Source organism: Mycena indigotica (genome assembly GCF_014461135.1).
Source record: "Mycena indigotica strain 171206Taipei chromosome Unknown Mind.scaff0001, whole genome shotgun sequence".
In the NCBI taxonomy this organism is placed as follows: Eukaryota; Fungi; Basidiomycota; class Agaricomycetes; order Agaricales; family Mycenaceae; genus Mycena; species Mycena indigotica.
Genome location: NW_023503000.1, coordinates 4,740,531 through 4,765,943, shown reverse-complemented (window position 1 = coordinate 4,765,943; position 25,413 = coordinate 4,740,531). Strand labels below are relative to the sequence as shown.

The 25,413-nt window shown below is 51.4% G+C and overlaps 8 protein-coding genes across 8 annotated transcripts; 3 read left to right on the top strand and 5 right to left on the bottom strand.

The window, feature by feature from the left end:
- Nucleotides 1-3,035: 3,035 nt before the first annotated feature.
- MIND_00131300 (Heterotrimeric G-protein alpha subunit) lies at nt 3,036-4,733 on the bottom strand (the record flags this gene model as incomplete). Its single annotated transcript, XM_037358245.1, has 9 exons — nt 3,036-3,121; nt 3,183-3,327; nt 3,377-3,408; nt 3,459-3,685; nt 3,739-3,804; nt 3,853-3,975; nt 4,025-4,335; nt 4,388-4,425; nt 4,616-4,733. 9 exons carry the CDS (start codon nt 4,731-4,733, stop codon nt 3,036-3,038), a joined length of 1,146 nt encoding a protein of 381 aa, XP_037226155.1.
- A 1,534-nt stretch (nt 4,734-6,267) lies between these two features.
- MIND_00131200 (Peptidase A1 domain-containing protein) lies at nt 6,268-8,662 on the top strand (the record flags this gene model as incomplete). Its single annotated transcript, XM_037358244.1, has 4 exons — nt 6,268-6,452; nt 6,599-6,686; nt 6,731-7,445; nt 7,494-8,662. The coding sequence occupies 4 exons, from the start codon at nt 6,268-6,270 to the stop codon at nt 8,660-8,662; spliced, it is 2,157 nt and encodes a 718-aa protein (XP_037226154.1).
- A 1,222-nt stretch (nt 8,663-9,884) lies between these two features.
- On the top strand, nt 9,885-12,001 carry MIND_00131100 (uncharacterized protein; the record flags this gene model as incomplete). Its single annotated transcript, XM_037358243.1, has 2 exons — nt 9,885-10,104; nt 10,155-12,001. The coding sequence occupies exons 1-2, from the start codon at nt 9,894-9,896 to the stop codon at nt 11,999-12,001; spliced, it is 2,058 nt and encodes a 685-aa protein (XP_037226153.1). The 5' UTR covers nt 9,885-9,893.
- A 3,850-nt stretch (nt 12,002-15,851) lies between these two features.
- MIND_00131000 (Aminoglycoside 3'-phosphotransferase/choline kinase domain protein) lies at nt 15,852-17,061 on the top strand (the record flags this gene model as incomplete). Its single annotated transcript, XM_037358242.1, has 3 exons — nt 15,852-15,921; nt 15,976-17,003; nt 17,056-17,061. 3 exons carry the CDS (start codon nt 15,852-15,854, stop codon nt 17,059-17,061), a joined length of 1,104 nt encoding a protein of 367 aa, XP_037226152.1.
- An 8-nt stretch (nt 17,062-17,069) lies between these two features.
- On the bottom strand, nt 17,070-18,422 carry MIND_00130900 (uncharacterized protein; the record flags this gene model as incomplete). Its single annotated transcript, XM_037358241.1, has 3 exons — nt 17,070-17,116; nt 17,163-17,549; nt 17,603-18,422. 3 exons carry the CDS (start codon nt 18,420-18,422, stop codon nt 17,070-17,072), a joined length of 1,254 nt encoding a protein of 417 aa, XP_037226151.1.
- A 351-nt stretch (nt 18,423-18,773) lies between these two features.
- MIND_00130800 (S-adenosyl-L-methionine-dependent methyltransferase) lies at nt 18,774-20,519 on the bottom strand (the record flags this gene model as incomplete). The annotated part of the gene is made up of 11 exons (XM_037358240.1): nt 20,437-20,519; nt 20,334-20,390; nt 20,213-20,288; nt 20,153-20,163; nt 20,036-20,107; nt 19,916-19,989; nt 19,732-19,864; nt 19,496-19,687; nt 19,376-19,445; nt 19,242-19,331; nt 18,774-19,193 (listed from the first exon to the last, which is right to left on the bottom strand). Exons 1-11 carry the CDS (start codon nt 20,511-20,513, stop codon nt 18,774-18,776), a joined length of 1,272 nt encoding a protein of 423 aa, XP_037226150.1. The 5' UTR covers nt 20,514-20,519.
- Nucleotides 20,520-20,689: 170 nt separating this feature from the next.
- MIND_00130700 (Pheromone receptor Rcb2 B44) lies at nt 20,690-21,838 on the bottom strand (the record flags this gene model as incomplete). The annotated part of the gene is made up of 1 exon (XM_037358239.1): nt 20,690-21,838. One exon carries the CDS (start codon nt 21,836-21,838, stop codon nt 20,690-20,692), a length of 1,149 nt encoding a protein of 382 aa, XP_037226149.1.
- A 766-nt stretch (nt 21,839-22,604) lies between these two features.
- On the bottom strand, nt 22,605-24,277 carry MIND_00130600 (Arsenical pump membrane protein; the record flags this gene model as incomplete). The annotated part of the gene is made up of 3 exons (XM_037358238.1): nt 22,605-23,977; nt 24,025-24,049; nt 24,101-24,277. The coding sequence occupies 3 exons, from the start codon at nt 24,275-24,277 to the stop codon at nt 22,605-22,607; spliced, it is 1,575 nt and encodes a 524-aa protein (XP_037226148.1).
- Nucleotides 24,278-25,413: the final 1,136 nt, after the last annotated feature.

Here is a 25,413-nt window from a genome sequence, read left to right as displayed (position 1 = left end):
AAGAACCCTATCTTGAGCTTGACGACTTACTGAGCACCGCTAAGCGCCAAGAAACCGAGGGAGGCACCGGTGTCAGCGGCGTTTACTTGGATGTTGTTTGCAGCCCTGTCGAAATGTTAGGAATAGAGAAATAAAACACTGTCCATGACTCACAAAAGAGATGGCGTTGGGCTGGGCACGGCGGAAGATGAAGACGCGGACGCAGAAACCGAAGAAGCCGAGATCGACGACGCCGAGCCAGATGCTGAAGATGGCGAAAGTGATCCGCTGGCCGATGAAGCGGAAGCAGAGGCGGAAAGGGAAATGGAGGGCAGCGAAATGGAGGGCGAAATGGAGAGGGAGCCGGATGGCAGTACAACCGACCCTGAGGAGGAAACGGACAGCGAGCCGGAGGGCAACACAACCGACCCTGATGGCGAAACCGAAACCGAGCCGGATGGGAGCACAGACGAGCCAGAGACGGAAAGGGAGATTGAGCCCGAAGGTACAATGCTGGAGCCAGATGGTAGGACAATCGAGCCGGAAAGGGAGCTTGATGGGATAACAGAGCCAGAAGGCAAGAGTGAGCTGGATCCCGATGGCAGAACAACTGAGCCAGAAACTGAGCCAGATGGTCCAACTGAGCCAGACGGGGATACTGATCCGGAAGGCGCGACCGAACCGGAAGGGGAAACTGAGCCGGAGGGAGCAACCGAGCCAGAGGGTCCGACTGAGCCAGATGGCCCAACCGAACCGGATGGTCCGACTGATCCGGATGGCGAGACTGAGCCAGAGGGTCCTACAGAGCCGGACGGGCCGACGGAGCCAGATGGGCTAACCGAGCCAGATGGGCCAACCGAGCCAGATGGACGAACCGAGGAAGAAGGCAGGGGGGGCAAGAACCCACCAGTAGGCCGGGTGGATGAACTGGAGCGGGACGAGCTGGACTGAGCGATTGCCGAGCTGGACTGCGCGGGTAACGACGAGCTCGGTGGGCCCTGGGCAGAACTGGGATAAACGGGAGGGGGCTCGACAAACTCGAAGGATTGGTCAGCTACAAGCGAAATGAGTTTGAAGTAGAAATAGCGAGACGAGAGAGGACATACGGCACGCTCCATTGGGTGCTTGCTGGCAGGTAGCGACAGGGTCACAACCCTGGCGGGTGGAGACACATCCCGAGCCAGACGCGCGGCCAGAGAAGGGAGTGGAGCCCCCGCACTTAACCACAAACGCGTTGTTGTTGCTTTGGGTAGTCGTCCAGCCACAGCAAGCACCGCACACTCCTTTCATTCCCGTCTGACCCGCGAACCGACCCGAAGGTGCGCCATAACAGAAGTTTTGTCCGGGGCCTAAGATAAGTGTAAGCACGATTGAGACTTGGCAGAGTAGAGATAGATGTACGGGGTTGATAGCCACCCAGGTAGCACGGCAACTGAGAAGACGCTCCGTTGTTGGGAACATAACTTCCAGCGCTGGCAGGAATACAAGACGTTTGGCCAGAAGCGGGTTGGAATGTCCCGCTGTTGCACTGGCGCTTGCCACTGTTGCCACCACCGCAGTAGCTTCCCGGCTCGCACGAAGTACAAGCGCCGCCAGCTCTGATTGTCGTATTGAAGTAACTGCCTGAAGGGCACGATGTTTGCCGTGCAAAGATATCCTTTGCTCTGGAAAAGGAAGGAGATGAGAACGACCGGGCCAAACTGGAGAAGAGAAAAGGAGGGGTACCTGGGGATGGCGGACACCGACTCGATGCCGCTCGTTGCGAGGAACACCGCGAGACCGGCGAGTTTTAAGTTGATTGCGTACATAGTTGTTTTTTTCGTTGTTTGTCAGTCGTTAGAGGTCGTTATTGCGCAAAGGAGTTAAGGAAACCTCTGAGTTCCGAGGGGAGTTGAATAGCCAAGGCGCAGGATTCGAGCATTTATACCCATCGATATGTCTGGATCGTAGACAACGGAACGGATAAAGTCTGAGACCATAAACAGCCGTTGTATTGGTCTAAGGTGCACGCGGCTATAGCGACACTGGTTATGACGCCTCGGTGGCGCGAAAAAGGTCAAACCTCCGCGTTTAAATTCTCCAACTCGACGCAGGTGAGTCGTCATGATTCGCCGAGTATTTCCGAGGTTCTCGTTATCCGGAGGACATAAGCGCTTCAGGTGGAGGATGGTGTAGGGGGGAAGAGAAGACCATTGCCAGGTTTGTTGAGACAAGTTGAGAGCAAGTTGTTGCAGATCACGTGCACCGCTCTCTTTAACAACGATGCGATGAATAAGGCCACTGTTCTCCATGGTTTCCTTCATCAACGAGGCTTTGACCTGTATGCAAGCGCGCACAACGTCCGCCATTCATATTCTGCAACGAATAGAGCACTGCCTGAGCATTATCCCGCATCCCAACATCGACCAAAAATCACCGGTACGGCCCAAAAACAGTCAACGACATACTCTCCAAACCTCAAGCTCTGACGGCGCCCATACGGATAAGACTCAGTACTCAAAGCTTAGCGCTCAAACCTGCTCGGTCTGTTCTATGTCAGCAGCTCAAGACCATGCGCAATTGCCAACAGCATGCCTTCAAAAATCAAACAGCGCGATGGGTCATAGATCACACAGGTATTCCTCTGAGCGGCCAGTTAGGCTTAGACTCCCCTGCTCCAGCCGCCGACTATGCCACCAAGGAAAGAAAATCGTCTGTTCGTTCAATTCCCTGAGGCTTTGGCACTTCCCCCCTCTCGGTTTCCAGATATTTGTGGTGGTGGACTATACTGCATATGGGTTACTCTATAAGATTTCTTGGCTTGTCTGTACTCTCTTAACCCTGAATTTTCTGTGTAGCACTCGAAGTCCTCTTCCCAAATTGAAAATTGGCACAAAATGTGACTTGTCAGCCCCCAAAGCACGCTCTTTATGGCAAGAGGATCTATGAAAGTTTCCAGGATGTTAGAACTATTACGTGATTTTTATATGTAATACGCGGGCATGCATTCATCTCATCGTATAAATCCGTAGGTAGCAAACTTGAAACAGGAAGAAGGGAAAAGCGAGAGCGAGGGGTCAAGGGGGGTTAAGGTTACGCTGGGAGAAGATGCAATGTGGGGTGGTGGTGATACAAATGAGGGTAGATGCGAGCGACAAACAACCTGCCATACCAAAAATGTTAATCAAGGTCAGAAATGTCAACGGCAATAATTCAGGACTCACAGATGGGAGAAAAAATAAAAAAGTTAACACAACAAGCGAGACAAATTATAAGATCCCAGAGTCCTTCAAGGCGTTCTGTAGGATCGTTTCCTTGACCGCAGCGAAGACCAGTCGTATATTCGACGTGTCCGTTGCTTGCGTCAGGCTACAACGGATGTTAGGGCTGTGACATCAAGGGGAACGAGATAACGGACTGTGGGTACACGCTCAGTCTTGCCCGGTTGGCCTGCATGAATCGCCATAGAATGAAGCGCGCAGCATTGTTGATATCGGAACCGCCGATATACTCCGGGAAGTACTTGTTCAGTGGCACCTTGGGCAATTTTGCTTTGAACACATCGATCTTGTTGAGGAAAAGGATGATTGATGTCCGCAAGAACCACCGCGAGTTGATCACAGAGTCGAAAAGAACTAGCGACTCTTGCATTCGATTCTGCGTCTGTGCTTCAAGCAGCACTTGGTCGTACTCGCTTAAAGCGGCGCAGAAGATGATGCTTGTGACGCTGGGAGATTGACGTGAATAAACGTCCACATTGATGGAACAGAACAGGCGAACCTCTCGAAGCAATGGATCCACTTCTTTCGTTCTGATCGCTGTCCACCAACGTCAAACATATGAATACTGCATGTCGTTGGTCAGGAGCAGACAACACCAAACGCATAAACTCACGCTAGTTGACCCATGTTAAACCGCGTTTCTGAGATGCCGGTCGTCTTGGCTCGTGCCCGCAACACGTCCGTCTCCGTTGGCACATACTCTGGTGCGCCTATCCGGAGTACATCCGTGAAGAAGCTGCCAAGGGAGATAAGTCGTAGAAGAAAGAGGTCATTCGTTGACCCACTAGTTTGCGCTGTCCATGAGGTAGAACTCGCTGGCATGCTCGTCGAGAATCTTCGTTATTATGGGGTCTTGCATAAGCTGGTGAATAGCGTCTGCGATTTCGGGTGAAAGGAATGCTGGTGTGTCGGTTGCAGAAGCGGCGTCGAGGACTTTCTCGGTCAAAGCTCGATTGGAGAACCGTACGGGGTCGACTCCGATTTTCCGCATGGCGAGAATGACGGTCTGGACAGAATCGAGAACGTTCTTATGGATTGTGGGTCGGTATGCGACGAGCTCGTCGTGTGTGTATCCGTCAAGGTGAATGATCTTCATCTTCAGTGGGGGCTTAGAGAGTATACGGGAGGAGAAGGGTAAAGCGACGCACCTGTTTGACAATGGTTGACTTGCCCGACTCGCCGCTGCCTGTGAAAGAACCATTAGCTATCTGAGGGCGGACAGAGCCACTGCAGCGTCAACGATTGCCGGGCGACGATCTCTCGGGATTGACAGTCACTCCCCGTCATAGCATTCGACCGAAGTCTACGCTGAGACGGAGACGTCCTGCGCCGCCCGCCCCGACAAAGACCTGCTCCATGAAAGACGGACGACCCACCAAGTAGCAATATCTTCGCCTCTTTCTTGAACTTTTTACTATCCTCCTCGAGTTGTCGGTCAATGGCATCGCTGCGTTCTTTGCCAGAGCGGTCCTCCTGGGAGCCACAGTTGCCCATCGTCGAAGTCGATGTGTGGGTGGGTGGCTGACGTGCTTTTGCTGAGCAAGCCGCGGATGTTTTCTTCCCAGGCTACGGCGAGGGGAAGGGTTCACAACGGATGGAGGCGGGTGGAAAACGAAAAAATATGGAGGTGGATGCGCAAAAGGAAGAGATGGTCACCGTTGGCGACAAATTGGGGACAAAGACCGCTCCGCGAGTGGTGATGCAAATTGATGGGACCCGATTGACACTTGAAAAGTTCGCACGATACTGGCTGTTTCAATCTTCACCCTCATTGCAACGTGTTGGCATGGCCAACATGCATCCTTCCATATGCCGTCCTATATTGCACTGTCACTGCAAGTGTCCTCCTTAACCCCTGCCCAGATTCAAGAACATCACCGGGACATCAACTTTGTCAATGCACTGCCCGACATACTGCTTGCCCCCCTTCTAACTGTTGACTGGAGGCTCTCGTCTAATCTTAGGGCAAGTGCAGTCAGCGCAGTCAGCTAAAGAATCAACAAAGAATCAACCACCTAGTCGTCGACTGCCGTTGCCGAGTTTATTATGCTCCTTTGTTCAGTGTGTCAATATGACACTTACTCCTCGAGAGTCGACACAACGAAAGGTTCCAAGGACTACGGCAACCGTATCGCGTCCGATTATATGTTCGAGCATATTTTCGTCGCCCAATAGACACCTTACACAATCCGACGGATTATTAATCGCTCAGGCAACGGGAGCTTCGCATATCTCTTCGGGCTGACCTGGGAAGGCCCGGGGTATGGCTTTCCTACCGCCGTAGACCGTTTGACTGGAATTTTGTTGTCCCGAGGGCCAACAGCGCAATATGTTCACACCGACATCCGGGGTGAGCTCTCGGAGCCGGTGTCTTCGGCCCTTTGACTGAGGCTTTGAGATGGTCTTCAAGAATTTCTGCGCTATAACTTCAAGGCCTGATTATATACTAGTGTGCCTGACTCGGAGATGAACACTTCCTTGCACCTCTAACTTAATCAGAAACTGTGTCGGTACTACCTAAGTCGTTGAACCAACCAAAAATACATAGCTGCTCGGCACGAGCAGGCATGCACGATCACCATTGATCTGCACTGAGTAGATTTTCGCAATCCAACACTTTCCCCAGCATCGAGCAATCTTTCAGAGGCCTGATAAGCTCTTGGATAAGCTTTAGATTGTAAACCCACAGATCGTTAGCTACTCCAGTACTGTAACTACAACTCTGCTTTCTTCCGGCCTATATCCTTCTTGCCTAGACTTCGGGTGATCCCTTTGTCAGGATACCCTTTGACAGCTCGGCTGTGTGTCTAAATTTGCACTTGGATTTCAAAGTCTCGATCCACGGCTTCATAACGCCGGAACCGCACTGTTGAGCGCTTGCCTCTTCAGTGGGTGGTCTGGCGGCTCTCCTTTCCCCGTTTCTGCGTGACCCGCCACCTTCCCTACCAAACGACGGGCAGCACCATTCCGCTGCGGTTGCGTGGCCCGTTTAATCACCGTCTCAACAAGCAGACCAGGCGGAAGGATCATGGTAGGGCTGGGCCTGAACGGACAGGCCAAAGGGAAAGCACGAGCAACGGCTAGGAATCCTGCGGCCATCCAAGACACTCCCCGACGGCATTCCGCCCTGAGCACCCGAGGATTGGAAGGGGGTGGGGGGTCTGAAGGGATTGTCCTCCCATTGCAATACCTGGAAGACGGCCCGTACAATATGTACGTCTGTTTGAAAAACTCTTCTTCTTTGGATTGCATTGGCAGTTGCGGAACGTGCGGGGGTGGCTGTGAAGCGCGCAACCGACAGTGGAGGAATTTCGTGTCTTCTACCGTAATTTCACGACATATTTTCTGACGGTTTGCAGAGCATACACATTGCCCGTCCTTGTTGGGGACCTCGATAAAAAACCGAAAAACTTTTCATTGCAAGTTGACACTGGTTCATCTGACTTGGTGCGCCTATAATCTCAGAAGGTTATCACAGCTCATCATCGTAGTGGATTGCGTCTACGGCCTGCAGCTCCTCTGCGTGCAGCTCAACTCCTCGTTATGACCCTTCAATAACCGGCACCCCTGCCCCCGCCGATTTCAACATCACCTACCTCGTGGGGAGTGTGTCTGGGCCCGTTTACTGGGACACAGTTACCGTCGGCGGTTATAGCATATCCAACCAGGCACTTGCTGCTGCCAACAAGGTCGACTCTGAACCTCTCGAATCAAGATTTTCAGGGATCCTTGGTCTGGCCTTACCTGGCAACTCCATCATCGCTGACCATATTCGTCCTCAAACCGGAGATGCCCCAGACGGGGCTGTTTGGGCCTCCAATCTGCTCTCAATAACGCCGAACGGAGTAGCTCCGTCCTCTCCATTCCTCTCCGTTGCCCTCGAACGACCCGGCAGCGACAAAGTCCCAAGTATTTTGGGAATTGGCCGACACCCTGCCGCACTGGTATCTGATCCGTCCAAGATATCCTATGAAATGCTCTATGGGCCAACGACCAACGGCCCTTTATTCTGGAAATCCGGTGTCCACGGAATCACCGTCTACACAAGCAATTCCCGGACCCCAATTACTCTGGGGCGAGGTGTGAGTGGAACCGTGTACCCTAGCGCCGTGCTCGACACCGGAATGCCTGTAATTCTCACGACTACAGCAATAGCTGATGCTATTTATGGCGCACTTTCAATACAGCGGGCTCAGGATGGATTTTGTGCGTTTTTTTCATCCTATTTTTGTGTTGGGAGTAACCCCTAATTAGACTATATTCCTTGTACGACACCACTCAACATGACATTCACCCTCGATTCTCGCGAAGAAATCCCATTACACCCCCTTGACCTCTCCGCCCTCCCACCGGTCAACTCCGCCAATCCCTCGAGCTGTATCGGCCTCATCCAAACGAGCGCAGATGCCACACTGCGCAATCCTACATCTGGCATTGGCGACATGGTGCTTGGTGTCCCGTTCATGCGAAACGTTTACACGGTCATGGCTTATGACGTTCCTGCAACCAACGGCACCTTCCCGCCCTTTGCCAGTGCGAGCAACACAAGCAATGCGGCTAGTTTATCGCGTCCCATCCGTCCTCGACTGGGACTATTAAGCTTAACCGACCCGATTGTTGCGATAGACGAGTTCCATCGTGTTCGGGTATTAAACCAGCCTTTGGGTGGTCACGGAACCACGACCCCCTCAGGGGGTGGCAAAAAGGGCATTCACAACGTCGGCATTGCTGTTTTGGTTGGTCTGGGTAGTTTCGCGGGGTTGTGTGTGCTACTGTTCGCTTTGAGATGGTTCATTGTGAGGAGGCATCTCAAGCGAAACGGCGGAGAAGGATTGCGGGCGGCTGGGGAGTATGATTTGGGAGACAAAAAGATGTCGGGGACATATCGTGATGTTTCGAGAGATGATGACTCCCTTCCGGCCGATGACGATGTGCCGAAACAACAACGGTATATGCAGTCGTTGCGTACCGTAAGTACGGACCAGACCCAGATCGATGCGATTCCAGAAGGAAAGGACCACCACGATGTTGTGCAGACTCTGGCGCTGCATCCACAACAGGAGGCCGAACCAGTCACACCTCTTCCTCTCTCACCACAAGACCATGCTCCGCTTTTGAACCAGCGGGCAATAGAGCGCATACCGTCATCCAGCTCTGGTGCTGCTGTTCCCTTCCTCCAAGACGAAGATGGCCGCGTTTCTGAGCCTGAGCAACGCCCTTTGTCGATGGCTGGCATCGGCACCGCCAGACATCGAGACAGCATCACGTCTTTTGCGCGTGAAAGGTCGCTTTCTGGACTCACAGCAACAGACGAGCGCGAAAATTATTACTCCCAAGGCCGTAACCCAGATCACCGTCCGGGACATCCGCGGAGAACGAGTGCCGGAGGGGACTCGTTTGGTAGCGCTGGCCAAGCGTTATGACAATTCTCTCATGTGTGTGTGCCTGTCCTCACCTTGTTTCTCTTCCGACTAGCATATGTTTATCCCTCACGGACCACAACTTACTTATACGACTGCATGGGGCTCAGGGCCGGACTGCATTATCTAAGTTACCAATCTATGTGAATGTAAATTGCATACCTTAGCCACAAGTGTTTGTTACCATCTGTGACGACCTGCAATCTAAGTCAGAAGTGGATAAAAAGAAAATAGTGCAACTTTACTGGGCCTCCGAAAGAGCTGTGATTACTTAGCGGCGACACATAGAAAGTCATGCAGGCCAGTGCTTTGAAGTTTAGAATTGGCAATTGTCTCTGTCGAACAACGCAGTTGATGGTCCGAGTCGGCGTTTGTTTCCGAGAGGTTGCGGGGATCTTCCCCGATGTGGATGTAGCACGGCTAGTGTAGTTCTAAACTTGCGGTTGTTTAAAGTTGAGAAAGCTTGCAATTTTGACTCGGAAGCGGTTATTACAACGGTCTGTGTCGATTGAGAGCGGGCTGGTAGCTTGTCGGTCTATTGGACCGCAGTTCGTCATCATTGGATAAGTGGCCCGCTTGCTAGGATAATCGGTTCAACGGACTCGGAGAAATTTGGTCGTTTTGATGTTCGGCGCTGAAGGCCGCCGGACACAAGCTGGGGTTGACAAGGCCAAAGCTACTTATACTAGTCTTACTGTAGTCTCGTCGACGCCAGAGCAATACCCAAGGGTTATGGCATGATACCAGTTGCGATGGTCCAGGGCCTTGTGATCTTGGTTGAGATGCAGAATCGAAGCGTATGTCGCTACTTACTATGTATGTGTTGACGACAAGATTGGTCGTTAGCTAATGCATGGAAAGGTCGAATTCCGCAGTGATCTATGGCGGAGCGTTCAAATTGGTCCTTAGTGGCCGTTGGGTGTGTCGTATCACACTTAAAAGTAGACATAACGCATGGAGGTGATTGACTTGTAAAAAGTCAGAATGTGGATAGGCAATTGTCTGTGAGATCAACTTGAGCCTTTGCATTACTTGACGCGATGCTATGTTACCCTCTCACAGCAAGTACCTGCTCGTCGTCGACTGGTAACTGGTGACCGCACAAACGCAGACGATGATGTCAAGTAGCCATCAGACAAAGATTTCTTGGCGGAAGCGCGATTGATGTCTTACGTGATATGACGTGCATAACTGGCATTTTTGTCAGGCCAAGCCTCGTTTGCTGCTCACGACCATGTCCTCACCAACAGAGACACGTCGCCCAACAGCCTCAGATGTCTTTCGCCCCCGACTTCCCCTCGATCCCTTTACTCCTCAAGATAACCGACAGCCACATGTGGAGCGTGGGCCTGTGATGAATCCGGACACACCGTGGATTGCCCATGACCTCGCTTCCCTCAGCCATGCCTTCACACTGGGACCCAACGTTCTTCTCGTTCTTGGAGGTGAGCTATCTATACTTGCTTTTATTTCGATTATATCGACTCTCTCATAGCACCAAGTCCACACGCGTTGGCGCCACTTTTGCGCTCATCGACCTTTGACCACAGTCTTCTTTTGCTCGTCACCCATTCACCTCCCACTCGAAGCTCTCTTGTCGCTGCTGCTGGTAGCTCTTCAAATCGCCATGCGGCAATCCGAGTTCTCCATCTATCAGAACAACTCGCGCCGGCCTCCCCAGCTTTTGCGCTTGCTCTCGTAGCCATTCTTGAAGCTGCCGCTAACGTCGCGCGTGCTTGGCGAGCCCAAGTCGTTGTTTCTCCTCCTCTTCCCGGCTCCAAACCAGATATTGCGCAGCTCGGACAAGCTTCTAATGGATCGTTTTCCATTGTGGAGCCATTAACTGACCCAGGAAATCCTTCACCCACATTGTCAAACGACTACATTCAGAGCCCAAGCAAAGCTAAACGTGGATCTACCCTAGCACCGGTTAGCAGCAATAATAGTCCATATCCACCCGGTCGCCTTAGACCACCATCCGCTCTTTCTGTCGCGTCTACCACGTCCAACTCCGTTCGCAGCGGCTTCTTTTTCTCCTCTTCAACATCCCTGAACAAGAAAACATCATCCAGTCGACTTTCAGTTCAGCAACCCAATTCTAAACGACTGTCTACTTCTTCCAAACGGATGTCATCAAAAGCTCCCATAAACGATGGCACACGTGCATTCGACGCACTAATATCCTTTTTACCCGCCGCTCAACCCGAGAAGGGAGTCTTGAAACATGTCGTGCTTGTTAGCACACTAGCAGCGAGCTTCCTCTCGGGTCCGTCATTCGCCACCAGCCCTAATGCGAGCGCAACCACTTCCTACTCGTATATCGGCAGCCTCCCGGGTAGCCGACGCGGAAGCGTCAGTAGTGGGATGGGACCGAGTAGAAGTGCGAGTCGTGCGGGGTCTATTATTGGCGGCGCGACGGAATCCATGGCCAACACCAAAAGGCCGTCGTCTCCATCACGCTCGTTTTTCCAGACAAGTAAAAGCATGCCGGGCAGCCCGCGAGGCTCGCTTTACGGTGTTGCTTCTTTCGCACCCCGAACAAGTGCCCATATCGTACACATTCTTCCTGCCAGTTATCGCAGCGCCAAGCTTTCCAATGCCTTGGGAGCCTTCCTGGAAAGCTATTCGCCTTCCGCAACTTCACCGTCCGGAGCTAGGCCGCCCATGAAGCCTCAAGCGTATGTCGTTGCCGAACGTGCAATTTCGTCAACTGTAGATGCGTTGGAAAGCATCCTGGTTGGCGCTCTCGAGACAGAGAAATCCTCCATTCCTGATGTCAAAGGGAAACGACGTGAAGAAGGTGTAAGATCAGGCCGCTGGATTGCCAGTGTTGTCGTCGAGAAGGACGAGGAATCAGATGGGGAAGATGAACTCGACAAAACACCGTTCGGGCTGCCCACTCCGCCAGAGAGTCGAAATGGTAGTGGCGAAGATGAAGGCGAGCCGGCTGTCGAGCAACCACAAAGCCGAACACCTTCTCATTCGCCGCAAACATCACCACAAAGTAAGAAACCGAGACGGGCGAGCGGACAGCCAGCTGTTTTTCCGGTTGTGGAACCACCGCTTTTGCGGAGTCCCAGTGGCCGACGGAGATCTGATAGTGCTCCTACAGCGCAGGTCAAGGCCACACAGCCAAGCCCGATTGTCATTCCTAAAGCCCCACCATCATCCTTCCGGTCTCCTGCTACCACACGGACATGGGGCTCTCGAGGAAGCCGATTCTTTGGCGGAAATACCGCTGACGACTTCAAACTCAGCCCCAAAAACAGGCGGGGACGTAGTTCTCCAGACTTGACCGAGCTGTCGAAGCGGAAGAAGAGGTGGTGGGCTTTCTGGAGTTGAGTGCCCGATGGACAATATGCACATATCATGGACACCTTTGGAGAATTGTTTCAATGGACAAGTTGTAAGTTATTCAATTACGCACACGCTTTCGGAAACAAACGCTCGCTCTTCGTTCGCTAACTACACGTACTACTATACTACCTATCGTCTGTATTCCAATCAATGACGTCACCAGACCAGACTTCGCTTCGCTTCGCCTCTAATGATCACACCAAAGAACGTAGACGAACCACACTCTCTGCGTTTGAGAGAGGCCAAACTATTGTTCTTCCCACAGCAAAACACGCTCAACGTGTCAACGGTCGTACAAGTGTTCGTTAAACCGTTGCAGAGGTATCTTCTTCAAGTTGTCGATTTGCTACCTTTACAAATTGACGCGTCAAACAAGATACCCGACGCGTGAAGAGGTCGCAGTGTTCTGCAATTCCCAACAAGACATCACGGTGAGCAATTGACGGTGAAATCGACGCGTCAGTTGAGCTTTGCAGACCGCTGTTGAAGCGATTGTGTTCCAGAATCTGACCAATCCGATTGAGCAGAAGAAGGTTGTATTGGAGGGCGACGGGTACATATTGATTGGTGGTTAGTCATTCCGTCGAGGGCAACGGCTTCGAAAAACTAATCCTAAGACGGCAGAACGGTTCGAATGGCGTTACGGACAAACGCTCCAGTTGAAATGGGGGGAAGATGAGATTCGGCCAGCGCAAGAGAAATGGGTGTTTCGTTTTCAGACGGGGACTTTCGATGAAGCTCAAGAGAGTATAGCATAATCAGCCATCCATTGTGCAGCGTTCTCCTTTGTTCGGCCCGTCACGCCGCACGTGAACAACTTGAACTCCAACCCAACCACATCCACCGGCATTTCATCATACATGGCGCTCTATACTGGGCTGTCGTCGGGTGCCATGGCTTCGTTGATCTTCCCGGTCTGCGCGTCATTGTATGCTTGGAATACTGCGACACTCGTCCTCCTTGCCTGGATATTCGTGGCCTGCCTCAATGGAGTTGTCAACGCGAGAGCCGAAGTCTTCACGTCCACCTTCTGCACAACTTGTGCGTCAATTCTTTGTCCCAGCTGCTCGTTCACTAATTTGTTTGGCAGCCATGGTTTTCAACCAAGCCGCCATGATTGGTGTCCCAAGCGCCGCGCTCGCGATAAATCGCCGCTTATATACCATTCTGAGCGGCGCGGCACAAGGGTTGACCGTGCCACTAAGAGCCAGGCGAAGAATGGTCGTCGTTGACCTCGCACATTGCATCCTCCCACTCGTTTATCTTGCAATCCTCCCGAATTTTTATCAGAAACGCAAGTTCGCGGTCTTCGAAGGCATTGGCTGTGTCCCCGCCTTGTCGAGCAACAGTTCGACATATATCATCATATATGGTCCTCCAATAATCGTCGTTCTGTGGGCTTTCCACTACGCTTTGCTCGCAGTAGTCACGGCGGTCGCGCAAAAAGAAAAGATCCAGCAATGGTTCGCGGAGTACACAGGGTTGGACCAGCACCAATATTTCAAAACCGTTGCCTTTGTCAATGGTGGTCTTCTGGTGGCCTTTGCGCCATCGATTCTTCTCAACATTGTGACCCTCCGAACGCGCGAAACTTTCATCAACGCGGCTAACGGGGCGATGGTCCCTGGCGAGATTTGGAACGCCAATTCCGCAGTTCAAATCGCACTTGAATATAGTCGCTGGACACAGGGACCCGTGTTCGCCTATTTCGCCGTTGGGCTGCTTGGGTTAGGAAAACAGCCATTCAGCGCATATCAACGCCTGACAAACGGAGTCGCGAATGGTGCCCGCCAATTCATCCACCAGCATCGCCGTCCTCCGGCTCTTGTTTTGCCGTTGTCGCTAGAAATGAACGACCTGGTAAGCCAGGATACCACAGCGCATGTGGCCCCTGCTCCCCCGCAAACCGCTCGGTTGCCTGCTGAACGACGAGGATCTCCTGGTTGGTCATCTAAAATCGGCCCTGTAGTCCCGCCACCATCATCCAAACACATCTCGCTCCAGATAGCCACGTACAAGGCTGCCGCATCTCCAGCAGTTTGGCCGCCGCCGTTTCACGGACCCCCAGAAGTAGCCACGGCAGACTGGGACAAAGGTTGCTTGACCCGCCACCAGCCGTTCACTGGTTCGCAGGAAAATGAAGATGGGAGCTTCCGCATTTACACTTGGAGAGACGAGTACACAGGTCGAATACGTCTCGGACCACCATTACGGACAAGGTGGGACCATACGCGTCTGACGGGGTTTGAATTGGATGGCCGTTATAATGACGACTGGGTCATTTGGGAAGGGGATCAATATCATGTTGGATATTTCCAGACCCTGCCAGCGGAGTGGTAGCAGAGGCTCACTTCTAGAACAAAAAAAACAATAATTAGCACTCTTTTTTGGGGGCGTGAACGACGCACCGTTTGTATTTGACTTTATGTATCCGTAGTTGCTCCTTGTACTTGTAATCTCACCGCTCATTACGCCAAAGTGAGGCGAAAACTTAATTGAGGAGGGAGGAAGTGCAGACTCTGCAAAGAGCTTGCCCTGCACTGTGCAGTGCTGTCGCGTACTAGTAACAGAGACGATGCAGGCAGATGTGGCGGGGAGCAAATTTCTTTCCTGAGGCTGGAAGCGATTCTTGGCCAGTGATCGAACTCTTCAAGTTGTAGGTCGTGAATAAGCAACTCCAGATCATGTGATACACAATTTTCTCTCACTTCTCTCGCTTTGAAAAACTGGATGGTCTTCCATGCCCAGAGGCTCTCTATCGAGAACAACCACATGCCGAATACGCTCAATCAATTGGTGGTCATATCAAACTTCTTTGGCTTGCCGAAACAAGTCTCCCAATAACTTTCGGACCGAGATAATATACGACCCAGTCATGAAGTTGAACTCGAAATGAGAGTACGTCCTGCACCCATTCCTGACTCTTTCGATATCGCTGATCATCGCAGTACTGTAGCACCGATTTTCTGGAAATGTGACTCGGATTGGCTCGAAGAAACAGCAACTAGAAGTCGACTATTTTTTCCTGCGGACCACAGCGTAGATGGAAGGCAAGCTGGCAGTTGGCTTGGTTGGGAACCTTATAATGGCGCCTATCCTGTCAAGTTTTCCCTCGTCGTACTCCCACCGCGATTACAGCTCGAGCCATGGGGAGAGCATCAAAGGCGCTCAACGAATTCATCGACTCTATACCGGATGACAAGCTCGAAGGGCTGCCGACCACTGCTGGAACCCTTTACAAGGACACCAATTTCCGACTTGACATGCAAGGCGTATGTTCAAAACGGTCCACCAACACGTACTTACACAGATTTCTTAGATGACGAAGGCAGAGACGAAGAAGGAGAATGGCAAGGAGGTCGTCGTTACGCCTGCTAAACACAACTTGCAAGTTCAGGTCAACAAAGGGACAACGGAAACTACGTTGAAGAAGATTGCACCAGCAACTGTCGCGGGCCCGACTTTAGTCCCGTCGGACGACCCATGGACCCCGGTTGTCTCCCGCAGTCAGACTGTGAATTTGGTCTGAGAGGGGGAGAGTGTGACGACCAAAATAGGACCCCGGAGGAGATCAGAGCCGACTTGAAGAGTAAAGTCAAGATTTAATCATCGAGGAGTTCAGTGGAGTCGCGAAATAGTTCCAACTCGAAGTGAAGTGGCCTTGAGTGCAGTATATCCCGTCTCTATTATATGCCAATGAAGAAGTGGACTACATTTGAACGATTAAAATGTGAACCAGTAATTGGAGGTGCATGCATGCATGTGACAGTTATGAATCCATCTTACCCTTTAACCACGTCGACCGTCATTTCCCCCTCTCTCTCGCTTCCTCAGCATGACCTCCGACAGTCAGGATGGGTTAGAGTGGGATGATAGCGGCCTCCAACTCATTCCGCTCTGGACCCGTGAGCCATCAATAACTGCAATCGAAATTGTTTGTCGTCGACACCTGGCTCTAGGGCCTGAATCCCCCTGTGCAGTATCATTCTATGCCTCCGGGGCATTCAACAAGCTCTATTTGATCTCCACTCCTGGCGACAACCTGTTGATGCGCGTCTCATTACCGGTATATCCCTCCCAAAAGACGCTCGGGGAGGTCGCCACATTGCAGTGGGTGCACAAAAACACCGAGATACCGGTTCCAAAAGTTGTTGCTTTCGATTCGACAAACAAGAATGAAATCGGCTTCGAATGGATTCTCATGCAACTTGTGCTTGGTCAGCCAGCAAACAAACGATGGCGGAAAATGACCCTGACGCAGAAGACCTCGTTTGTCGAAGACATCGCAAAATATCAAGCCCAGCTCTTCTCTCGTCGCTTCACTGGTATCGGAACGCTTCATTCAGAAGATGTTCCTGGACCAGTCGTTTCACATGAATTTTTCATGGGTAATCGCCTCCCATATGACGTGCCGCGAGGGCCCTTTCGTTGCAGTCATGACTGGCTCGAGTCTCTGCTGAAACTCCTTATCTCCGAGCAAACAGACGTCGCCAACAAAGCCGATGATGACGATGACCGTGAGGATGCGATGGAAATACTGAGGACAGCGGAACACCTCCTTTCGCTTCTCCCGAAGATATTCGAGCCATCGGATCACGAGTCGACGGTGCTCTGGCACGACGACCTCAATTTGAGCAACATTCTCGTTAATGATGCTGGAGTTATTACCGCCATCGTAGACTGGGAATGCGTGTCCGCGTTGCCGCTTTGGATGGCCACAAAATTGCCTGCATTTGTCAGGGACGGCGCGCGGGAGGAGGAGCCGCAACGAGATGAGTACGGTAACGAAGACGAGGACCCCGAGTTTGTATCGGCAGAGCTGGACAACGAGGGCAAGAACGAATTGTACTGGATACATCAGATGGAGTACGACGTGACACAATTGAAGAAGGTTTATCGGGCAGCATTTCCCCTTGAGGAAAATGACATGAAGCAAGACTTTTATGAAGCCCTGCTCCAGTGCAATGCGGGCTTATGGATCAAGAAGGTCGACAGATGGATTGAACAAGTAGAAAAGGGAAACATGGTGCGGTGGGCAGATATAGATGTATGACTACTGTTCAGCTTTCGGGGTATAAAACGAATGGATGAGGGCATGCGCTGCCAGAACGGTCAGTGATTACTTGGCGCGAAAGAGACTACGCACGCAAGACCGTTTCGACTCGAAGCAAATGGCTGGCATCAAGATGGTCGACGATAGAGGCGACACGTCGAGAGCACTCAACGGCAGGCTTAGTGTTCGTCAACCAACTGCTGATTCCAAATTGCATTCCTTGCACCGATTTCGGAAAGCGTTTTAGGACTTCTACGAAACGCTGCCATTCGGCTTGTTCATCGGCCTGTGTCCCATCGAAGAGGAACTGGAAATGGGGTGACTCGCAGGTGATAGAATCGAGGGAGAGGGTTGGGATTGACAGACAGTTTTCCAAGACACCACGAAAGACTGCAAGAGGAAAGAAAGCTGAGAGATATAAGCGACGTAGTCGCGGGAAATGGGTCGCGAAATTGGGCGGTCCTTGCGGGGGAAGATAGTCTGTTCGTTCACAAGGGTAAACGTTCATGTGAAGGGAAAAAAACACCACGAACCAGATATAAACCAAACAGTGAACTCTTCGATGACATTGGCTGGGGGGAGTGCGCGGAAGAACACGTCAAGCTCTTCCTCTGCAAGGCCGCTGAAAGACAGGGAGCGGAGGCAAGAAAGGTCGACGACTTTTGTGACAAAATTAGTCATTTGTCCGCCTATTTCGTGATCTGAGAAGACGAGAGACTGCAGCTGGAGTCGCCAGTTTTCGCCAGTTTCTGTTCTAATTTCTCCGAGGGGAGGACCGTCCGCTTCGAATGATAGAGACAGCTCCTTCAACCTACTCGGCATGGATGCTTGTAGGATGGTGAAAATCTCTTTCACCGCCGGGGCAGAGTCGAAGATGAGTCCGCAGAAATGGATACCCTGCAGCTGTGGCGCGATATCTTTAAGGGCGGCCTTGACACCAGCGGCCAGCGCGCTCCATCGCGTGAGGGTACGACCTTCCACCCGGAAAGATAGGTTTTCGAGCGCGGTAAGAAGGGGTATGACCATGGCCAGGGCTCGACCCGCATTCCGATTCGTAGTCCAGTAGCGTTCATCCTCACCATCAATGATATTGAGGGTCTTAATGAGCTTCGCGATGTCTGGGGAGCGTTCAAGTAGAGCCGAGAACTTTTGGGAGGGGGTTATTTGTGAACGTCGTGCCTTGGAACGCCCTGGTGGTCCATGCATCAAAGTGATAGTATGGAATTGACGCGGACGAGCGGGGGTAGCTAGACCACGAAATGCCAAAGAGCACGACGCCAAAGTTTGGTATTCATGGGATGGGACAAAGTCGACGATGGAGTCAAGCAATTCTTGTGGTAAAGGATTCGACATGGTGAACGAGGGAAAAGTCCGATGAAAGGTCCCCTGTCTTTGGGTTGATATATGGTCGTTGGAGTCATGTTCAAGTTTGCAAATAATGTCGATGCCGCAAAGTTGCGGAGGCCGGCCAAAGGCCAAGAGGCCGCCCCCATTTCTGCACAAATGGACATTTGATCAAAAGCAGTGCCGACGGATCGGTGCCTGCTTACGTGACATGCACTGACAGCAAAAACTGTGAATCCCGATTTTATCCCTTATATTGTGTGTTCATCATCGAAGGTCATCCGGCAGCTCAGTTCGTTCGACTATTTTGCCTTTTGAGCATGGAAGACTCTGTTGGAGTTCGGGATGCGTTATTCGTACCTAATGGCTACCCAACCTTATCGCCTCAACCACCTTCCTATTGACATGACCAGCAAAACTCTCGAAGAGTTGTCGATCTCTTCCTTCCACCCATTGGTGTTCCAACCGTGTTCCCATTTCCTCGAATAGCCAACGAACAGTACATCGAAGTTCTGGGTCCACATCCGTCATCTCAGTGTCGTCACTCTGCTTTTGTTTCCTCCGTGCGCTTCTGGACCAAGTGTTTTTAGCAGCAGACACCAAACAGGCTCCATCACCATAAACGGAGACAGTTGTCCCGTCGACTCGCACCAATTCAGCGTGCAACACATGGTTCCATTTCACCCTTTCCGCCTCTTGTATGCCGGTAAACGGCTGATAAAGTGTGTTGCGAGAAGGTATTAACGCGTGGACTTGGTGCGACGATATTCGGGCTAATGGCTATAGCTTGCTCAGCAAGTGTAAAATCTCAGCCAATGCTGGACGTACATCGGGAAGGCGCAGAGGACCAAGAGACCACGCTATGGCCCATCTTCGCGTGGTTCCTTGCACGAATTCGGTAATAGCGTAGTTGTCTATCTGCTCAATATCAGAATGGACAATGGACTACGTCGAAGACGGACGGAGTGTAATCGTAGAGCTTCAACTACTTGAGAAAGCGACGAAAGTTTCCCGAGCATAGAGGTATACCATCTGGATTGAAGTTGACGACACGAAAGGGGGGAAAAAACTGGCCAACTCACCGACATCGGGTCCCAATGTGAATGCTCTCCTCCACCATCTTCCGAACGAAGGCAGACTCCCCTCCAGCTGTGATCATTTCGACGTCTGCGCCAGTACAAACCGCATAAGGTTCGAACTCTTTGGCCGCTGCCGAGACTTGGACATCAGCATGACTGCTGTAGAAAGGTGGATTGCACATGGTGAATGTTATTCTGGAGGAGAAATTAGCCTTGTACAGGAAAAAAAAAGAATTTACGTTAGAGTGGGGTCATGCAGGAGTGGGCCAAATATCGGCCCTTCAAGTGTACTTTCGACAAGTCGAATACGATCTTGCATATTATTGGCTGTGATGTTTTGTCGAGCGACACTGAGGGATAGCGCGTCAATGTCTGCTTGGTTATAAGATATCAGAGAAAATTGAAGACAACCAACAAACACACCTGTGGCGATGAAACACCAATCTGCGTTCGTCTTACAGGCAAGGAGCGGGTATATGACGGACGCGCCAGTTCCTCTGTCTGCATAAGTCGAGTTGCAGAAATAAAGAGAAGGTCATTTACATATCTAAGCCACAGACTTGACCATGCTCGTGAGCTTGCACGATGTCTTCGACCCAAAGCACATAATTGAGCCTTTGAGGCGGTTAACACTGCGGCCTTAGAGTATGCAGAACCCACCTATTGGGTACCTGTGAATCGATTTTAGACGTCGACGGACGCTTTTACTCAAGCGACTACCGGTGGACAGAGACGGTTCGGGGGAAGCTCCAAACTCAGGCCAAAGTCACGGTGTAAGAGTGCCTCTGTAAGACGCCTGTGACGCATGAGGATTAGGCTAAGCAGGACAATTGACTAGTACCTTTGCGAGACTTCGTTTTTGAAGTCAATTGAGACGTTCGCTCCTTGTTTGATCACGCTGCGGTTCGCGTTAACACTGGAGCTAGAAATACAAGGGTGCGAACCAAGATTTTAACGGAGGGTATGCTTGAGCGAGCTGGGTAAAGTCCGGTGGTTGGCGATATGGATTTCGTTTGTGCATGATGGACGAAACAAGGAGGACGATGACTAAGCAGCTTCCTTCTCGATATCTTATTGCTTCGTGCGGGCAGCGGCTTGCCACCAAACATAACCTTCCATGTCAACCAGAAAAGATTCAGTCTAAACTCGAGGTCCAAATACAAAGGGCCATCCACAGCACAACCTCTTTTACAACGTTCACGCAATTTTTCTTCCTACCAACGCCGCTGGTATCTGCTGGGGATGATTCGCACCAACTCTCCCAGTCCTCGTAATCCGTAGAGGAAGAACAGTTGGCAGCATTGTTGGTCCACCGATTGGACTTTCAGCTCTTTCAGGGAAATTCTTTTCCCTCCAATCAAGAACTGCGACATCCTTTTCCCGTCCGTGCCCAAATTTACCACTTTCCATGCTCGAGTTGCTGGAGACGTTATACTCGGACTCGTCGTGACTCGAATACGTGCCTAAGCTGCTCCGGAATTCCGGCACTTTTCTTCCCAGATCTCCCACGAAGATTGTTGTCGATGGGCCGCTCAAGGAGAGAGGACGGCTGGTTCCATATTGAACCTTGGGCGGGATCGACAGTCCAGGAATGGTTGGCAACTCGATGTTGCTGACTCCCACTGTTGTGCTGCTCGAACGGCGGGGAAATCGCATCGCGCTATACAACCTGGAATAGCAGAGCCAAGCGTCTTTCCCAGTCCCCAAAAGAGCGAAGGCGAAAAGCGCGTAGACTGGCCCCATCGACCATCGGGCAAATTCCACTGATGTCTGGGCCGTAAAGCTGGCAGTCCAGTCCTCGAGTTTGACTTGACCATGTCGAACTCCAGCAACTGCTGCAAGCGTTGGAAGGGCTGCAACGGCAAGACATGTTGACGGGAGGACGCATGCGATTAGTCCTCCGCTAGCGAAAATAGTGGTCCGAACATAACGCCAAAAGCTTAGATCACGATGTTGTGCTGCAGCATCGTTGATGAAGATTCGAGGACTCGCGCCGCCGCGGGCAGCGGCTTTGGCAGAAAGTAGGCCGTAACCCAACGCCGCAAAAATAACAAGCCCTTGGACGCCATACCTCATGACGTAATTGGGCCTGTTATCCTCGAATGCTGGTATGCAACCTACAGTGGCCAGAATGTCAAAGCGTCGCGGCGAATTGACCTGGGCAGCGAAGGGCAAAGCGATATAGGGAACAAGGGGCAGCAGACAAATGGCTAAATCAACCAAGATCATGTTGCGTCTGCGAGCTGGAGATTGCAGGAGTTGTGATTTCGATGGTGGAATGCGGAAGATGACATAAAGGCGGCGATTAACAGCCAATGCTGCTGTGGGTATCCCAAATTCGATCATCTTAGTCAATTGGACCGCTGTCCGTGAAGAATGGTGAGCGACAGAGGAAAATTAAGAGGAACCTGCTCACAAATTTCACAGAAGGCGGGCGCGAAGTTCCCCGCGTTGTCATCACTGTTCCATATTCGCGCGTTGATGGCGCCGTGTAAGCAGCTTGTTGCGATCCAGAGCATGAGAACCACCGTTCCCGTGTTCCACGCTCGAAATTGGGAGTGTAGAGGTAGTAAAATAAGAGCGAGAGTGATGATAGCAAGAGCAAAGTAGGAGACATTTGTGGGAGTGGGACCAGCCATGACAAAACGATAGAGATGCGGGAGGAGGCTTCCGGCAATGGCACGCATGGCTTATATAGTGGCAAGTGTTCCAAGCAGCACTCGGACAAAGCAAAGGTCCTTTGTGCGACTGACCGCTTTGACTTACCATTCTTTGTGACCATATCAGCGACCAGCCGCGATTATGAGGAGTAGTTTGTTTTCATGTGTATCCATATATCGCTAGAAGCTGCTTGATTTTGCAGCCTGGAACCAACTTGACTAAATACCAAAGTACTACATAGTACCTATGTACTTCGTACTTGCAGTCTGTTGGACTGAATTGTCTATTCTACATGTAAGAGTGAAGGCCTTCAGTTCTTTTCAAGCAAAATGAATGGACAAGTCCAAGATTTCGAATTTGAATCTTGAACAGTTGAGTACAAGGACTTGAACTAGTAAAGAATGCTCAAAGTTATCGACCTCTCAGGCTCTTCGAACTTTGCAGTCTAATTCTAATACAGCACCAGCATCTCCAAAGAAACAACACCAAGGCCCGCAACCGTCATCACGAGCAGCGGGAGCGCATTCCACCGCGCAAAGGCACTCTGGCTGAGCTCCAACCTCTGAGCAAACGAGGCTACATCCTCTTTTCCGCTTTCCCTTGCCAGCCGAGCTTCTTCTTTCGCAATCTGCTTCTGCTTCTGTTTCAAAATCGACCGCCACAACAAGCCCGCCAAGCTGGCGGAGAAAGTCGCACTGACTGCGCCGATGTTGCTGGTCAGTGCGAGTGCGATACCCGCGGCACGGGTAGTGTTGGCCGACAACGAGGCTGCGCGGACGATCTTGGTAAGAAGGATGGTTGCGCCGATATTTGTGCCCGCCACATTGCACAATATTATCCCCAGGACCCCGACAAGCCAGATAGTAGGATGGATCTGGTCCCGTGTTGTGCGTGCCAACCAGTGTCCGAAGACATCAATCCAGCCTTGGTGGTCCAGCGCCTCGATAAGGATGAACTGCGAGAACGAGAATGGCGCCAGGGCAAATGGGAGCCGTGGAAGGGCAGTACAAGCTGTCGGAAACGTTCTTTTAACCGATGCCAGTGCATAATCCATTTGCAGGAGCGTGCCCTTCGAAGGCTCCGTAATTGCGGGCGTTATTCTCTTTTCGAAGTCTCTATTTGGCTCCTCTTGGTTTGTCTTTAAGCCCGTCTTCTTGTGCGACCGTCCGTAGTCCCATACCAGATCAAATAAAAACTTGGCTACCGCAAACGGCAACGTGATCTTCCACACATCCACTTTGAAAAAGCTGACGACCATGATAACCACAATGCACGAGAAGAGCAAGACAGTACCGACAGCTGCAGACACGGGGTCCCGAATCGCGCCGCGGACGTCGAATTTGGGAATAGGTTTCATCCGCTTGGGTACGTGGCGCTCGTCTCTGAACTGGTAGGCCAACACGAGGTAGCAGACGACAGTGCATGCAAGGAAAACGAGGATTGTGTAGAGCGTGAGTGCGGCAAAGTTGATTGAAAAGCCTTCACAAACAACGACGTTGGTCAAATTCCCGACAACAAGGACCATACTGGCAGTATTCGCTGCAGCGAACTCGGCCATAATCCATGGGAATGGCTCTAGGTCGACAGCGTGGGTGTAGTACACGAGAAAAACAGTCCCCGAGAGAACGACTGGATCGTTGCCCAACAAGATGCCCAAGAGCGTGAGCATCACGTAAAAATAGAAGTATAGTCGTCTTCCGTTAGTCCCGCCTTTATTAGAGACCCAGAATGCCGTTGCTTGCAGTGCCCCACTAATGTCGAGGGTTATCGCCATATACGCAAGGGAGAAGAACAAAATAAGGATGTTGTAGGGTTTGACGCCGTCTTGAAATTTGTTTAGAAGACAAACATAAAAGCCAGGCAATCCATACCAGTTCCAACGATTCCATCCCGGATCTGTATGCGCTTTAACTGGAAGCTCTGGAGCTAGTGGCTTCAAGTTCATACCTGAGCAGGGCCCAGACATTGGGCAGCCCACAGAATGGCGATGGCAAGGATAGGTGCAGTGGTGAGGTTTATGGATAAACGACGCTGCCGGAAACGAATGTCGACGGGGTATATCACAAAAGTGATGGAAAGTACGAAGAATATGAGAGTAACAACGGAGAACCGTGTAATGGCCATGGTGGTCGCGCAAAATATGTCAATCGGTGAGGACCTCCACAGTCAAGGATTCTCATGCTCGTCATTGGCATTCCGTAAACCTTTATCTTATCACATGACTGGGTGCCCCTGTTCAAAGGCGGGGAGAGTCACAAAAGCTGATAAAATTTGTGAGCAACTTCTTTTGAAGACAGGAAAAGATACGCACGAAACTCATCTCGGACTACGATATTGTCCGGCGCTTCAAGTTGACGCAAAACCTCTTTAAACACCTCCCTCCGGGTCGCACACGAGTTTTTATCCTGATTATGGATCACCATCTCCACTGTCTTGATCGTCGAGTGGCGTACAGCCTCGCAGAACGGGGCCCACGATGTCAGATCTTGCGACCCGATATGGTCGGATGGTTTAGGAAAGTACATGCAATGAGTAGTTGCACAAACAAGAGTTTCGAGTGTTGGCACTGTTACGCATGCTTCGACAAGATTTTTAAGGACCATGGAGAAGAAGTCAGCTGCAACCCGAAAGATGCGCATGACGGTGAAAGCAGAGAGGTCCAGAAAATGTGCAGTCAGGTAGAAAGGCACTGCTATCGCATTAGTAAAAGAGGATGTGCTGCAGCTGCAAAAGAACCCACATGATGAAAACCAGAGATTGAGCTCCTCGATGCGATTGTCCGGCGACCAATTCTCTAACAGCGTAAAAACACGGGTGTAGGCCACGTTTGCGAGCGAGAGGATGCGTAAATTGGCATATTCAGATGCCGGAAACAACATATGTTTGGTTAGGATCGCAGAGTGATCACTCAATGCGAGTGTTTCGAGGGTAGGGTTTGCTCTTGGAAAGGACGGCGGGAGTTCTCCAACAACAAATGCATCCTTTAGAACGAGGCACAGAGACATGTGTTGCAAGAGCCGACCGATGGAGAACAAGTTGACGACCTGCCCCAACTCCTTCATGTTCTCGCAAGCAATGCCGCGGATGTAGAGTGTCTTCAATCGTGGCGAAAGTTCGAGGAGTAGCTTTCTGAATAGAGGAGAAAGCTTTCCCCATTGAAAAGGCTGGCCAGAGCCTTTCAGGGTAAGATGTTGAAGGTTTACGAGCCGGGAAAGTATGGAGGGTAGCGTGGTCACAGACGCCTTGGCGACCCATGGGAG